General features: G+C 43.2%; 1 protein-coding gene across 2 annotated transcripts in view; it reads left to right on the top strand.

Moving 5' to 3' along the window:
- The first annotated feature begins 7982 nt into the window (after window positions 1-7982).
- Window positions 7983-16592, top strand: part of TPK1 (thiamin pyrophosphokinase 1) — a 492046-nt gene continuing 483436 nt past the window's right edge. For both annotated transcript variants that reach the window (XM_062190349.1, XM_062190261.1), the window contains exons 1-2: window positions 7983-8034; window positions 8326-8383. In XM_062190349.1, coding sequence (XP_062046333.1) covers window positions 8341-8383 — 43 coding nt within the window. In that variant the 5' untranslated portion in view covers window positions 7983-8034; window positions 8326-8340. The remainder of the gene's footprint in view (window positions 8035-8325; window positions 8384-16592) is intronic.

Here is a 16592-nt window from a genome sequence, read left to right as displayed (position 1 = left end):
CGAGACCTGGCTGCTCCACTTCTGATCTAGCTCTCTGCTATGGCCTGGGAAAGCAGTAGAAGATGGCCCAAGTCCTTGGGCCCCTGCACCCACATGGGAGACCCAGAAGAAGCTCCTGGCTCCTGGCTTCAGATTGGCGCAGCTCTGGCCATTGCAGCCATTTGGAGACTGAACCAGCAGATGGAAGACCTCTCTCACTTTGTGCCTCTCTTCTCTCTCTGTGTAGCTCTGAGTTTCAAATAAATAAATAAATCTTTAAAAAAAAGTGGGTGGCAGGCTACAAATTAAAGTTGTCCTATTAAGAAGAGCAGAAGTAAATAATGATGCTGAGAAAAAGAAACACTGGGAGGAGGAAGACATTAGTGACTAGTGGTAATCACTTGAGTCAGAGGTATTGATGAAATTTTCAAGTGGAAATGCATTAGAGTAGTTGCTGCTGAGGTGAGGTAGAGAGAATGATTTAATTTTCTGCACAAAGAAAAAAATGTGGAAATAGATGCACTGATAGTTGAAGAGTCAAAACCTAAATACCCAGTGCAACAATAGGGAGACCAGGCTTTGCTCAACAAAGAGCTAGGGCCTGGGCTTATAGCAGCTTGCAGCTCCTCCCCAATAGTTTGGAGTAACACTGTTCTGCAAGATTTTAATAGGTCTGCTAAGAAAACAGTGTTACATGTTCCATTGTCTTTAAGACAACTGATTTTGGATAACAACAGTTATCCAAACAGCTGGTATTCATTTTTGAAATTTTTTGCTTATTGACCTGGGACACACAGAGAGATCTCCCATCCACTGCTTTACTCTGGAAATGCCCACAGTGGCCAGTGATGGGCTGAGGCCTAAGCAGGTAACTGGGAACCCCCAGGGCTTTCCTGATGGTGATAGGACCTCAGGCACTTGAGCCATCACCTGCTGCCTCACACCATGTTCCTTAGCAGGAAACTGGAGTCAGGAGACAGAGGCAGGCATTGAACCCAGTCACTCCAAAATAGAACATGCACATCTTTATCTGAGTCTTAAACACAGGCAAAACACACATCTTCATAAGAATTTTTAAAGTAGCTAACATGTCATAAATCCCAAAAGAAGGTAGATGATAGTGTGCAGTGTTTTCAAGACTCATTTCACTGCTGAACACTTTTATTATACAATAATTTGGAACAATTTATATTTTGGACTCTACACTTCAAGATAATTGGGACAAAGTGTAAGATAATTGGTGATAGAAAAAGGAAAGCTTTTCTGTATCCCAAAGAAAACCTTAAAACCCACTACAGGGAGTTCCTCTGTGAAACTTGTCAGAACCAAGGCAAAGTTGCTTTTTCTCTTAAGGTGCCTATTGCTTATAGCAGCTTGGTAAAGCATTCATTTTTAAACAAAGTGGAATTATTTAGCTTTTCTCCATACTTGATCCCTTCAAAATTCAGAAGTTATTTGTATGTATTCCTATTTTTATTGGACAATAGTTTTTTTTGCATAACTGCAATAAAAATCCATTTCTCCTCACTACAGGAAAAAATTGAAAAAATTGATTTTATTACCAAGGTTTTGACTGGATTGTCATTTAAATTGCTTATGGGCATGGCAGATGAAGACTGAAGCCTACCTAGTTTTGGCTTTCTGGCCTTTCTAAATCTGAGATTACTGAGTGATCATTCCCTTTTCTTGCTGCACTTACATAAATAATCAAGCCAAATTTGATAAAAATAAACTTATTTTGCAAGCAAATTGGTCTTTCTTTGATTATCTGTGGTAGAAAAATGGGATGACTATGGAGAAGAAAATTATGTTTCTAAGGAAACTATAATAACCTGTTATTAGATTGTAGCTCTGTTCATTGATTTGAATTCTTGCATCCACCCATAGGTTGCACTAAATTCTGAATTCTTGTTTTCTCTAATATCTGGCTATAGCTCTTGAACTAAGAATAAAAACTACTCTATTCTTAAAGCTCTATGAGCTGAAACTGAGTAACTTGGTATAAATTTCTGGGGGGGGGGGTGTCACAAAGAAAATTAACTGAACCACACAAGGCTAAATCCAAAGATTCTTGATCTGTAAAGCTAGATGAGAAACTGACATTGGAATTAGACTCCCTAGGATGATGAGATTCTCACTTAAGCAATTTTTTTTCTTTTGCCTACCTGCTATGATTTGAATATAGTTTATCCCCCTGAGCTCATACAGGAGTTTAGCCTCCAAAATCATATGTTGATGGTTGTAAGATGGCAGAACCTTGATCTTTCTATCATGTTTAGAAATGGATCGGGCCAGCGCCATGGCTCACTAGGCTAATCCTCCGCCTGCGGTGCCAGCACACCGAGTTCTAGTCCCAGTCAGGGTGCCGGATTCTGTCCCAGTTGCTCCTCTTCCAGTCCAGCTCTCTGCTGTGGCCTGGAAGTGCAGTGGAGGATGGCCCAAGTCCTTGGGCCCTGCATCCGCATGGAAGACCAGGAGGAAGTACTTGGCTCCTGGCTTTGGATCAGCGCGGTGTGCCAGCCGCAGCGCTGCCGGCCACAGCGGCCACTTGGGGGTGAACCAACGGCAAAGGAAGACCTTTCTCTCTCTCTCTCTCACTGTCCACTCTGCCTGTCAAAAAAAAAAAAAAAAGAAGTGAGATCTTCAGAAGATTGTTGGGTCTGCATGGGGTCATTACAGTGGAACACCCATGACTAAATCATGATGGTTTTATAAGAAGAGGGACACAGACACAGACAGATCCACACCAGTTCCCTGGGTCTTGTCTTATGATACTCTGAGCCACCTCAGGATGCTGCTACCATGAAGGCCATCCCCAGATGAGGGCTCTAGACCTTGGACCTCCAGAACACTGAACCAAATTAACCCATTTATCTTATAAAGCTATTTAGCCTTGAGTATTTTTTTACAGTGAGACAAAAACTGACTAGTGCACCATCTTTTTCACTGGTCAGGATAATGGCGTAGTTAAGTTGTCACAGTCAGTAGGTGTTGTGAGTAACTGGATAGAACCTAAGAAATCCTTTGGTCCACACCCCAAGGTAACCTCTTACTCAAACTGTACTAGTGATTCTCTTATCAATAATACTCTTAATGTAATCGAGTCATGAGATATTAAATGATAAGTTTGCTCTAGATTATCTATTGGTTAAATAAGAAAATATCTATGTCATCAACCATATTACATGCTGTACCAGGATAAATCACTCTGGGAAAATAGAACCCAACTGAATTAGAGTAGGTTCTACGGCTACAGCAAATTATCTAGTAGCCACAGTCATTTTAGTTAATTGGTTGCTGTAAAGTCTAGGTTCATGGCCCAAAATTGTTATAAAACATTTACTTTTTTTGTTTTGTTTTGTCTCATATTATTTCCTACTTAAACTTTATACTCGTCAAAATTCTGTAAAGTACATTTAATTCATAACAATTTAGTGCTGGACCAGTACTTTGAGATGATAATGAATGCCTACAGAATAGACAAAATTGGAGCCAGCATTGTGGCATAGCAGGTTAAGCTACCACCTATGACTCTGGCATCCAATATGGGTGCCAGTTCATGTCCCAGCTGCTCCACTTCCAATCCAACTCACTGCTGATGGCCTAGGAAAAGCAGAAGAAGATGACTCAAATGTTTGGGCCCTTGCCACCCACATGTGAGACTAGGATGAAGCTCCTGGCTCCTGGCTCCTGGCTTCAGCTCGGCCCAGTCCTGGCTGTTATGGCCATCTAAGGAGTGAACTGGCAGATGGAAGATTCTCACTCCCTCCCTCCCTCCCTCCCTCCCTCTCTGTAACTCTTTTAAAATAAATAAATAAATAAATAAATAAATCTTTTTTTTTCTTTTTTTTTTTTTTTGACAGGCAGAGTGGACAGTGAGAGAGAGAGAGACAGAGAGAAAGGTCTTCCTTTTGCCGTTGGTTCACCCTCCAATGGCCGCCGCGGTAGCGCGCTGCGGCCGGCGCACCGCGCTGTTCCGATGGCAGGAGCCAGGTGCTTCTCCTGGTCTCCCATGGGGTGCAGGACCCAAGCACCTGGGCCATCCTCCACTGCACTCCCTGGCCACAGCAGAGAGCTGGCCTGGAAGAGGGGCAACCGGGACAGGATCGATGCCCCGACCGGGACTAGAACCCGGTGTGCCGGCGCCGCAAGGCGGAGGATTAGCCTAGTGAGCCGCGGCGCCGGCTAAATAAATAAATCTTAAAAAATAATTTATCCACGTGGAGCTGGACTGATCCAAAGCCAGAAACCAGGAGCCAAGAGCTTCTTCCAGATCTCCCATGTGAGTGCAGGAACCATGCACTTCAGCCATCTTCCAATGCTTTCCCAGGCACAATAGCAGCAAGCTAGACTGGAAGTGGAATAGCTGGGACTCAAACCAGCACCCATATGGGATGCTGGCACTGCAGAAGGCAGCTTTACCAGCTGTGCCACAGCGCCAGTTCCCAATAAATCTTTTTCTTTTTATAAAAACAATAGACAAAATTGAACTAAATAATTGACTCAGGGTAAATTCAGCTTGATAACTACTTGTTTTAAACTATTTTATTACTTGAACGTGGCTAAAAGATTTTTTTCTTTTGTAAACATGTATTTACTTATTGAAAGGAGTAGGGGAGATCTTCCATCTTCTGGTTCACGTTCCAAATGGTCACAACAGCAAGGGCTGGGCCAGACTGCTGCCAGGAACCAGGAGCTCTGTCTGGGTCTCCCACGCGGATTGCAGGAACTCAAATACTTTACCATCACCTGCTGCTTTTCAGGCACATTACCAAGGAGCTGGATTGGAAATGGAGTAGCTAGGATCTGAATCAGCACAAGTGATGCGGGATTGTGGCATCCCAAGCAGTAGCTTTACCCACGGCACCATAATGCCCAACCCACTAAAACACTTCTGATGTTGATTCATAGTTGCCCATCACTTCCTTCTGGCATGGGCTCAGCCCAACAAACTGGGGCAGGTCCATCTCAGCAGCAGGGGATAATCAACATCTAACTAGGGGGCTGGCATTGAGGCAGTAGGTAAAGCCACCTCCTATGACACAGGTATCCCAAGTGGGCATTGGTTCATGTCTTTGCTGCTCCACCTCTGTTCCAGCTCCCAAATGCTGGCTTGGGAAAAGCACCGGAGGATGGCCCAAGTGCTTGGGACCCCACCACCCACGAGGGAGACCCAGATGAAACTCCTGGCTCCCGGCTTTGGCCTGGTCCAGCACTGTCTGTTGTGGCCTACTGGGGAGTGAATCAGCAGATGAAAGATTCTGTCTCTGCCTCTCTCTCTGCTCTGACTTTGAAACAAATCTTTAAAAAACCTAACTAAGGAATAATTAATCAGCAATGCTTTCAGAGAAAGGTCTTGATCAAAGAGAAAAATGTTAAAATTGTCAGAACAAAGAGGGAGACATTTGTATGAAGCCCTAACAAAAGATTAAAACAAAGCTGGGTGACTGAAAAGAAAGGGGTTTTGTACATGTATGCTCAATAATAAGAACAATCAGAATAGTTGCTGCTATAACTACAACCTTGGAAAAAGGCCTCCACACCTTATATAGAAAACATGTCTACAAAGTATCTGTCCAACAACCTATTCAACCTTGGACTAACACCTCCCTTATTATTGATCCTTGTAACCATGAATTATTATTTTAAAATGATTTATGTAACTCTTTTCATTTTGCCTTTAAATTGTTCCTTGCCTCAACCTTTTCCAATTTATTCATAGTTTCCATATTCTGCAAATTTTTCATTGCAATGCTCCCTAGTTGTTTCCAAATACATAGTATTAAAGAGCCTTAGAGAGTCTCTGTTATCTAAAGGTTGACACTTCCTAACTTGTGGAGTCATACTGTGGACCTGCTTACCAGTAGTATTAACTTTTAGAAGCCATAGATCAATTAAAAATCTGTTTCAAGCTATGAAATCTCTCCCTTGAAAATTGTGCGATTTATGTATATTGCTTTCCTTGGAAGCCCAAAATGTGCATACGGTTAACAATATTGACTCATTCATTTTAATATACAGTTTTACAAATAACTTATAAGCTTACTTACTAATAAGCTTATTCCAAAAATATGTATTAAAAGATCCAAAGTACACAAAGCAAAAAAGTGTTATCTCCTTCAATCTATTGCCTATCTACTTCATCCCATTTTCTCAGAGATCACTTTCAATAATTCATTTTTTATTTTAAAAAATTATTTATTTATTGAGAGGCAGAATGAGAGAAAAACAGTGAGTCAGGGAGAGATCTTCCATCCACTAGTTCATTCCATAAATGCCTGTGACAGTTGGGATAGGCCAGGCCCAAGGTAGGAGCAGGGAACTTCATTTGCATCTCCTCATTGAGTGGCAAGGTGTCAACTTCTGCCTCCCAGGCCCTTTGGTAGGAAGTTGGATGGAAATGGGAGGCACTGGGCCTTCATATGCTGTGACCCAATGCCCATTCCAACAATCATTTTCAAAGCATAGCCAAACACAGTTTAAAATATGTGAGATTATTTTACCATTTTCATTTCTAAAATTCATTTTATTGTTGATATCTTCCACCTGGGTTTATATTATTTATTCTTTTCAATAATTCCTGGTATGATATTCTGCAATTTTCCATTTTCTCCCACCTCGTGTTAATCCATTTCAGAAGTATTTATTGAATGTCTTGTCTGGGTGAAGCATAAGTGGTTGGAGGAATAACAGTGAGTAAAACAGACACAGTTCCTGCCCTCAGAGAGCACTGTAGTAAGAGAGGATAAGTCATAAACAAACACGTGTGATAAATACGGAATGCAGCAGCTATGTAGGAAAACAAATGACCCAACATGAGTTAAAACGAAAGGGGATTTGGTTTTGTGTTGATGTTTGAACAAATCTGCTGAGAGAATTACCATTCCAGACTATTGAAAGCAATTTTTTTTTCTTTTTAAATGGTTTATTTGAAAGGCATTACAGGACAGAGGGAGGGTGGGAGATTCATCTTCTATCCGCTGGTTCACTCCCCAAGTGACCACAATGGCCTGAGCTGGGCCAAGCAGAAGCCAGGAGCCATGAACCGCATCTGGGTCTTCCACAAAGCTGCAGGGCCCAAGGACTTGGGCCATCCTCCGCTGCCTCCCCAGGTGCACCAGCAGGCAGGTGGACTGGAAGCAGAGCAGCTGCGACTCTAACAAGTGTTCATATGGGGTGCTGGCTTCCTAGAGGGTGACTTAACCCATTGCACCACAACGCTGGTCCCCACTGTAAGCAATTTTTGTGTGAATTTTCATTCAAGGAATCAAGGGTGAAGAACGAAGCATTAGTCCTTGTGCTCTGGCAGCCTATGTCTCAGGCTAATTAAATGAGATATAAACACCCTCAACCGTTACTGAAACATCGTCATTGCTCAACACATGTACATTTTCCTACGAGTACTGAAAATTATCTGCTGTCCCAGGGTCTCCAGGGGCTGGCACTGAAGCACGCTGGTCATCAGGTCTTCGTCTCCCGTTCTTGCCTCACAGGAAACTCCGGCTTGCTCTCCTCCGAGGCTGTAGAGTCAGCTTCCTGCGGGCCGCATTCCCGGAGCGGCCTGGCAGGTGCAGTGCAGGGCTCCCCTTTCTCTTTAGCTAAGGTAAGCAGGGCCTTGCCTGGGGACGAGGCTGCAAGGCCTCACCCTGGGAGCCGGAGCAGGGCCGCCAGGCAGCGTCTGGTTTTCCAGGAAGGACGCGTGCGGCTGGCGGGAGAGCAGCGAGCGGGGCACGGGCGGCCTGGGCACGGCCTGGGGCGCGTGCCGCGCTCGGAACCGGGCGGAAGCGGCTTCGGTTTAGAGCAAACGGCAGCCTCCCGGCTCGAATGCCGAGGGTAGAAACGCCACAGCCAGCGGTGGAGCACGCGCAGCCCCGGAGAGCCCGAGCGGCAGGGAGGAAGAAGGCCGAGGGCCCGGGCGCCGGCCGCAGGGCGTCGCCGGCGCCCGGAAAGGGGCGTGGCCGCCTCGCGCCGCCGGCCTGAAACCTTCGCTGCGCCGCGCGAGGCTCCTCAGCCGAACGCCGAGCGCTCGATCGCCGACCCTCCTCCCGCCCTCGGGTAAGTGCGGCTGCAGCCTGGCGCGTGGGCCGCGGGAGGGGGCGAGGGCTGCGGGGAGGGGAGGACGCCCCTCGCGCCCGCGGGCCCCGGATGCTGGCGGGCGCGCGCGCGGGGGCGCGGCTCCTCGGAGGCCGCGTGACTACCGTGCTGGGCCGGGGACGCGCGCTGCTGCTGCTGCTCGCGACGAGGAGCGCGCGTGTCAGTTAGGCGGCTCCGCGCGCTCGTGGCTGTGCGGATTGTGGGACTGCAGTGGAGAAATCCTAACCTCACACTCTCTGTTTCCACGCGCAGAGCCAATAATCCGCTATGGAGCGCGCTTTCACCCCGCTGGAGCCCCTGCTTCCCTCTGGTACTGTATTCGTTCCACGCCGTGTGGGGTCCGTGACGTCCCCCGCCGGGGCAGCGGGCTCCGGACACGACCCGGGTTCTGCCCCGAGTGGTGTAGCCCTGCGCCCCTAGGTACACCGCGCCGGCGCCTCAGCGCCTCAGCCGGGTGCTGCCTGGTCCTTCTCCCTCGGGGCTGCCCTCCGCGGCCAGAGCCGGGGTGCACTGTTAGAACATTTAGAGTGTCCGAGTTGATCCCATAAAGGGTTAGCCAGCGGCGACATCCAGTGTCTTCGAGGTCTCAAACACGCCTGAGGACTCGCCCCTAACTTTCAGGTAGCGCTTCCTGTGGAAGCCGTTGGAATGAGTGACACAGAGCGTTGGTAGTTCTCACTCCCATGTGAGTTCTGGCGCCTTAAGTATCTTTTTATCCGATGGTTTTTATTGTGCTTCCGTGTTCAGTGCTGATGGCTGCTTTTTTGTCAGCACGTGAACGCAGGTGCTTGTGTGGAGAACGACTTTGATCTCAGCCCGAGCGCTGGTGGTCGTAGTAGGACCCTGTTCTCTATGCCTGGTTCTTTATTCGTGCATCTTTTATAGGTGAGGGAGAACAGTGACGGAGTGAGAATCTGAGCCCACTTGTTTTCCACTTGGTTAAGATTTGGGGTGCTTAATGATTACCATAACAGCTGTTCAAGGAAGTTAAGAAAGTCGATGGCAAACAGTTTGCACATAAAATTTCATAATTCTCTGTCATCCAGCAACAGCAGGACCCAAAGCATTTCCAAGAATAAACATTTGATTCAGGCGGCCTGTTGACATTCGGATTTGTTATGAACCCTAAAGACTTTACCGTCTGAAGATGCCCAGTGTTTTCCAGGTTAAAGGCAGCACAGTAAGAGGTGGTGCTGCATAGTCAAGGTAGTCTTGAGAAGTTAGACTCCCTCGGTTTACTCCTAGCTCTGCCACGCACTGGTTACCTGACCTTGTGTTTCGGTTTCTCCACCTGTGAAACAGACACGTCCCAGGGTTAGGGGAAGCACTTTGTTTAATAGCTACCAGCTGTTATATTCAGCAGTCAGTCTGAAGTGAAAACAAAAGGGCGGTTGGATCTCAGAGCCAGTGCTGAGGTGGGAAAACTTTGCAGTGACCTGGGGAAGACAGCTCAGCTCCAGTCCGACGTCGGAGACCTGTAGGAGAATGGCAGTATCCTCTGTGAAGTACAGATCCGCTGAGACAGGATTCAGCCCTCCCTCCCTCCCTGGAGTAGTTCTCATAGTCTCTTCTTGTTTCCAGTCAGAACCATGTAGATTCCTCTATTGTCTGAATGTTTGACCTTGAAACAAGGGCACAGGGCATGTTTATACAGACTATATAAAGATATTTAATAACATCTTAGTAAGAGGAACCTGGATAATAGGTCCTTTACAGTAACTCAGTACCCACTTGAATTAACCCCTTTGTGAAATAGATGTTTAATACTTACCTTGGAGAGAAGTACTTTTTCTGTTATGAACTTCTATGAATTTAATTTCTTGACATCATTTATCTATAATGCTTACTCAGATATGGTGTGGTCAACTTAAAACCGGTTCTTTCCAGATTAAGAAGTTACTAGGAAATGTATTATGGGCCAAAATGCTTATCTCTTTGGGGTGATCATTGGTCAGAGAAAGATAATAGTTAATAATACATTTTCTTTTTATTTTTTTAACTAAAGTAGGTGCGCATTAAAGAAAAATAGTTAGAATGTGAATGCTTCCTGTACTCTTTATTTTGGAAATAATCAATGTTAATCTTGTTTTAAACAAAATGGGTTTACATTTTGTTCTGTAAATTACTGTTTTGGGACAATGAGTTAAAATATAAATATTTTTTACTTAATGCATTTGTATGAGCTTTTCGTCTTTTTCCTACCAAAATCGTAGTGTTTAAAAGGTAAATAAATGCTTTCTAAAAATTTGTTTCTAAATTGTGTGCATGAAAGTATAGTGGATAATTTTTTTTTAAAGATTTTACTTATTTATTTGGGAAATAGAGTTACAGTCAGAGAGGGAGAGACAGAAAGATCTTCCATCTGCTGGGTTACTCCCCAGATTGCTGCAATGGCTGGAGCTAGGCTGATCCGAAGCCAGGAGCTTCCTCCAGGTCTCCCTTGCAAATGCAGAGGCCCAAGGACTTGGGCTGTCTTCTACTTTCCCAGGCCATAGCAAAGAGCTGGATTGGAAGAGGAGCAGTCGGGACACGAACCAGCACTCATATGGGATCCTGATGCCCCAGTCAGAGCCTTAGCCTACTGTGCCACAGCACTGGCCCAAAATGGATACATTTTTTAAATAGGATCTGTTTGACATACTTTTTGCTGACTACTTTGTTGTGGTCCATATATATAAAAATCCTAAGTTTTGTTTTCCAATGGGCAGTGTAGACTCATTTACTAGTCATAGTAGACATTTATGTTATTTCTAGTTTTTACTGTTATAATCTGTAATGCATATCTTTTATTATAATATTTTTGCATATTTATGTGAGTATATCAGTTCCTAGGATAAACTTCTAAGAATACAATTGCTAGAGCAAAGGATATGTGCATTTTCATTAGTAAGAATAACACTCCACTCACTAGGGCATATCATTTGTTACTGGGTCCTGTAAGGGATACGAAAGTGAAAGATGTGGTACCTTCTGTCCAAGAGTGTACTGTCTAGTTGGAATGTCAAGAATAAGACAGATTCTAGTTTGATGTTGAGTTGTATGGTGTGGAGCCCACACCGGAACCGTAAGGATTGGGAATAGGGAGCTGAGAGTAGGCTGGAGAAGGTAGAGGAATTGTGGGGTAAAGAGACATGAGCTGGGCCTCCAAAGGAGCCCTGGACTTAAATGAAGCACAGGGAAATCAAAAGAGCATTGCAGGTGAAGGTAAATCCTTGAGAGAGAGCTCAGTTGTCTGGACACGAAAACATTCACACAACATAGAGACAGCCTGATTAGGCTTCAGGGCACTGACAAAGATTCTGGAAGAAGGCTGTTAAGTGGTGAGGGTAAAATTAGATTGTGGAGGATAGAGAATTTTATTGCAGGATAGAAGATGGAAAGTTTTGGTTCCCATTCCTCTTTTGGAATAGTCTATAAAGCAAGCTTTAAGAATTTTTTAAATTTTATTTGAAAGGCAGACAAAGAAAATTCTTCCATCTAATGGTTCACTCCCCAAATGCCTGTGACTTCTTGGACTGGGCAAAGTGTAAGTCAGGAGCCCAGACCTCAGTCTCGGTCTCCCATGTAGGTGACAGGGACCTGTGGCCTCCCAGAGAGTGCATTAGCAAAAGCTGGGGTGGGAACCAGAGCTGAGACTCAAACACAGGCAGTACCATAGGGGATGCAGGGTCTGGGGCCTGCAGTGCCGGCCTCCGATGTGGGCGCCAGTTCGAGTCCCAACTGCAGCACTTCTGGTCCAGCTCTCTGCTATGGCCTGGGAAAGCAGTAGAGGGTAGCCCAAATCCTTGGGCCCCTGCACCTGCGTGGGAGACCTGGCAGAAGCTCCTGGCTTTGGACGGGCGCAGCTCTGGCTGTTGGAGTCAATTGGAGAGTGAATCAGTGGATGGAAGACCTCTCTGTCAGCCTCTCCTTCTTTTTCTGTGTAACTCTGACTTTCAGATAAATATTATATTATAAATAAATATTTATAAATAAATATTATAAATAAATATTCCTCTAGATATTTCCTGAGTATTTCGATGTGCTTCAGTATTTTTTAAATCACAATATTTACTGTTGTTTGTTTTATTCCACTTGCCCATATCAACTTTCATAGTATCTAATATCTGTTCATATTTAAATTTCCCTGTTCCAAATTAACTTTTCCAGTTGCTTATTTCAACAAGACCATTTATGGATTTTCTTCTGTCTTTTTAAAGCTAGCTTAGTTGCCCCTCACAGCTTTAATGCCCCTTGACGCTAAATATTAACATTAATGCTGACACTTTATATCACTTTTAAATGGTTCTGATAGAATAAATAACAAGTACAGCACATTGTATGTAAAAATATAATTTATGAGTCAAATATTCCTTTTTCTCTGTATTTTGATCTTCATTAATAAATTCTTTGCTAATGAGGCTTTTACTGATCATTCTATATTTCTTTGCAAAAGATTCTGTATTCATGCATCTACACTTTAAAAGGGCCCTCTTGACTGATACTCTTGGGAGTTGTTTCTCATTAAAGGAATTGCCATTGTTGAGGTTTATTCTGAATTTAGTTACCATTTTAAGTATTAGTGCAGACTTGATTGGCAACTTAATTATACTACAGATTTTACAAAAGCTAATATTTACATAACATTGGATGCCAGGCATGATTCTAATGCTTTAACAAAGCAATATTGAAGAGTTTTAGAACTGGAATCCAGGCTTGAGTTTCAGTTGACTTCTTTGCTAGTTATGTGACCTTGACATACCACTTAGTTTCATTATCTGTGTAAAATAAGAGTGTACTCAAATCTCAACATGAAGGTCTTAGGCAAATTTAAGATATAATAAAGAATAAAAAGCAAGTTTAAGAAGTAGAATCCTATTCACATGTAAAGCACTCTTATTACAACTTTGTACTAGATAAGCTTTTAATACACTGATTAATGAATTCTGAAATCCCTACATCCCTTTTTTGTGATTAATTCTCAAAGGAGATAGCTACTTATTTTAGCAAATGTGTTCAATCTAGTTAGGAGACAGACTGTTTGGATAAGTCCATCAAAACTGTTTGTTACGCAGATTCTGATAGATGCATGGAATTTTTATAGAGGACACAGGACACTTTTTTGGTGCCTCATGGTTAAGTGGTAAGAAATCTGGAAATATTTAAATGTGTTTCTAGATGTTTCCATGGACAATCTCTGATTAAATTCATGAAACGCATAATGAAGCCTGAGAATGGATGCTGACATTCCCCTGTTATCAGTGCCTAACTTGGGAATCCCTACGAAATCTATACCCAGAGTGGCTTCCTGTGTGATGGTAAATTTGTCCAGGTCACCTGTTTCAGACTTCTACTTTTTGCAAAACTCCCAGATCTTTTAGGAGCCTTTGGTGATGACATTCACCTGTACCATGCACGATCATAAGCTGTTTAACTCCCTTTTAAAATCTCAGCAAATCATAGTAAGAATGCAGTGAGGGTAGATTTGAGTCATGTGTATTTGTATTTTTTTTTTTAATTGAGGGTTAAAAACACCTCCCATTGCAATGAAACTTCTGAATTTGTTTGAAATTTCTGGATTTGTCTGTTGCCTTGATCTGTGCTGTCCAAAGCCACTAACCATATGTGTCTGTTGAGTGTTTGCCTGATGAATGAAATTGTAAGGTGTGAAAGCTGGAACTCCACCGTTACTGAGGCATTTTTAAGCACTTGGAACAAAGTATTAGTTTGTTAGGGCAGCCACAGCAAAGGATTACAGACTGGATGGCTTCAGGATGGGAACTTCATTTTCTTGTAATTCTGGAGGCTAAAAGTCCGATACCAAGAGTCTTAGTTTGGTTTCGTTTCACGCTGTGCTGTTGTACAGTGCCCTTTGGTCTGTGCATCTGTTTGCTAATCACCTATTCTAAGAGTACCAGATATAATACAGGTTAGGGCCCACCCACATGACCTCATTTATTCACTGGTTACAGACTTTCTGAAAATACAGTCACATTCTCAAGTACAGGGAGTTAGGACTTCAACATACACATTTTGGGAGGACACATTTTAGCCCAGAACAAATTGAGTATGTCAGTTTGCTGCTTCTGCTATAATTTTTTTTAATTGGAAAATTTGGGGGGCAGGACAGGTGTTTGGCACTGTTAAATTTCTAGTTGAAATATTTATATTCCATATCAGAAGGCCTGAATCAACTACTGGCTACTTCCCTTCCTGTTAAGTGTGCACCATGGGAGGAAGCAGATGATGGTCCTGTACTTGGGTCCTTGCCATCCATATGGGAGATCTCAATTGAGGGCCAGGCCCGGCTGTTGTAGACATTTGGGGAGTAAATCAGCAAATTGAAGATATTGCTGGCTCTGTTGCCGTCTCTCTGCCTTTCAAATAAAACAAAAATAAATAAAAGTATTCAGGTGCCAGCACTGTGGCATAGTAGGTTAAGCCAGCATCCCATATGGGCACTGGTTCGAGTCCTGGCTGATCCACCTATGATCCAGCTCCCTGCTAATGGCCTGGGAAAACAGTGGAAGATGGCCCCAGTGTTTGTGCCCCTGTACCTATGTGGGAGATCTGGAAGTGGCTCCTGGCTCCTCCTGGCTTTGGATTGGCTCCGCTCGTCATTGTGGCTATTTAGGGAGTGAAACAGCAGATGAAAGACCTCTCTGTGTCTCAAATAAATGTTTTTTTAAAATGTACTAATGTTCAGTACAGACACAATTTTACATTAAAATATATACTGGGTTCATATTTCAGTATTCCTGTGATTACCAAATATGGAAGCTTTTAATGTTGCTCCAATAGAATATAGCTGTATATAAATCAAAGAATCCGTTTTGGTCTTACATAGTAGCTGTTTTATGCAAAATTTTCTCTGTTCCTGAGTCTACATCATAGGCCACAATCCAGTAGATGCTGTAGGAAAATAAAAAAGATTGGTGTCAATGTTAGCTTAGTAGGTTAAGCTGCTCTTTGAAATGCTGGCATCTCACATTGAAGCTCTGGTTCTAGTCCTTTGTGCTCTGCTTCTGATCCAGCTGTCAGCAGAGTTTCAGTCTCCTGTCTTCTGCAAGGGCCAGGTTGTTGAAGCCATTTGGGGAGATGAAGGAATAGAAGATCTCTGTCTCTGTCTCTTCCTCTCTCTGCCATTCTGCCTTTCAAATAAATAAATCTTAAAAAAAAACAAGCCAATAAGGTTAGTCTCTTATTTTTTTTAGGATTCATTTATGTATTTGAAAGGCAGAGTTACACAGAGGCAGTAGCAGAGAGAGAGAGAGAGAGAGAGAGAGAGAGAGAGAGAGGTTTTCCATCTTCTGGTTCACTCCCCAAATGTAGCTGTGCTGATCCAAAGCCAGGAGCTGCTTCTGGGTCTCCCACATGGGTGCAGGGGCCTCAAGACTTGGGTCATCCTCTGCTGCTTTCCCAGGCCACAACAGGGAGCTGGATAGGAAGTGGAGTAGCTGGGACTCGAACTGGTACCCATATGGGATGCCAGCACTGCAGATGATGGCTTTATGTGCTATACCAAAGCATTGGCCCTGACTAACCTTACTGTTAAAGAGTTTAGTTGACAGCAAGCTAATACTGCACAAAGAAGTACAGCTTTATTTATTTAAAAAATTTCCCCTAGCCTCATTGAAAAGGTTAAAAAATTCAATTTTGTATTTTAATTGCCCTAATATATCTAAAATGTTTTCATCTTGACTTGTACTCCACATAAAAATTATAATTTCAATGTGATAATTGATCAAATATTTTATTCAGATCAACAAAGCAACTCACATTTTCTTAACTTTGGAATTAACTTTATAGACAGGAAAAATATTTCTTCTCCAAACAAAGCCCCCAGAACAGTTATTAGGGGTAGATCTAAAACCAAAACCTGTGTTTAATGTTTATGTATTTTCTCTACTATCAATTATCAACATAGCTTTTTTTTTAACTAGTTAGAATTCCTGTTTTGAAAACTGCCAGTATTTTGTTTCTCTTGTTTTTGAAGAGATATCTTGCTAATAAGGCCTATCGATTATAATATTTTTGTTATTGAGCGCTATCTAAAATAATCTAAGAGTCAAACTGGTTGATGTTAAAGGTTCAGGGTCAGTCCTCTTCCTTCACTCTCCTAGCCAATCAGAAACCCAGCCTAGGTAGTTTTTAAGGGTCTTGAATGTTCTTGGGAGATTTCCTGCTGTGACTATTTGTGCTTTCCTTGGTGTGTAACTCATAAATGTTAAAATCTTTCCTTTCATTGCTGTGAATTTATTTCTAATTCACTAATACTTGATGCCACAATTGTAGTCAAAACAAGATGAATCCATCAGCCCGTGTGCATCAGAAGGAGAAAAACTGAAGGCTTGCTGTTTTGTGGAGAGGAAGTATATTACAAGGCAGTCAAGCAAGGAGTCAGGTGCAATACTTAAATCTGGCTCTCAGTTGGGGATTTGTGGAAAGTTTTTATGAATTAGGTAGGAAGCGGTTGGTATGCAAAACATTGGGCAAGGCAAGGTCTGCTTGGAGGAATTTGAAACCTGGTCAGCGTGGTA

This window comes from Lepus europaeus, chromosome 1, assembly GCF_033115175.1.
Source record: "Lepus europaeus isolate LE1 chromosome 1, mLepTim1.pri, whole genome shotgun sequence".
NCBI lineage: Eukaryota > Metazoa > Chordata > Mammalia > Lagomorpha > Leporidae > Lepus > Lepus europaeus.
Note: the sequence above shows the minus strand (reverse complement) of the source record. Positions and strands in the feature narration are given on the sequence as shown.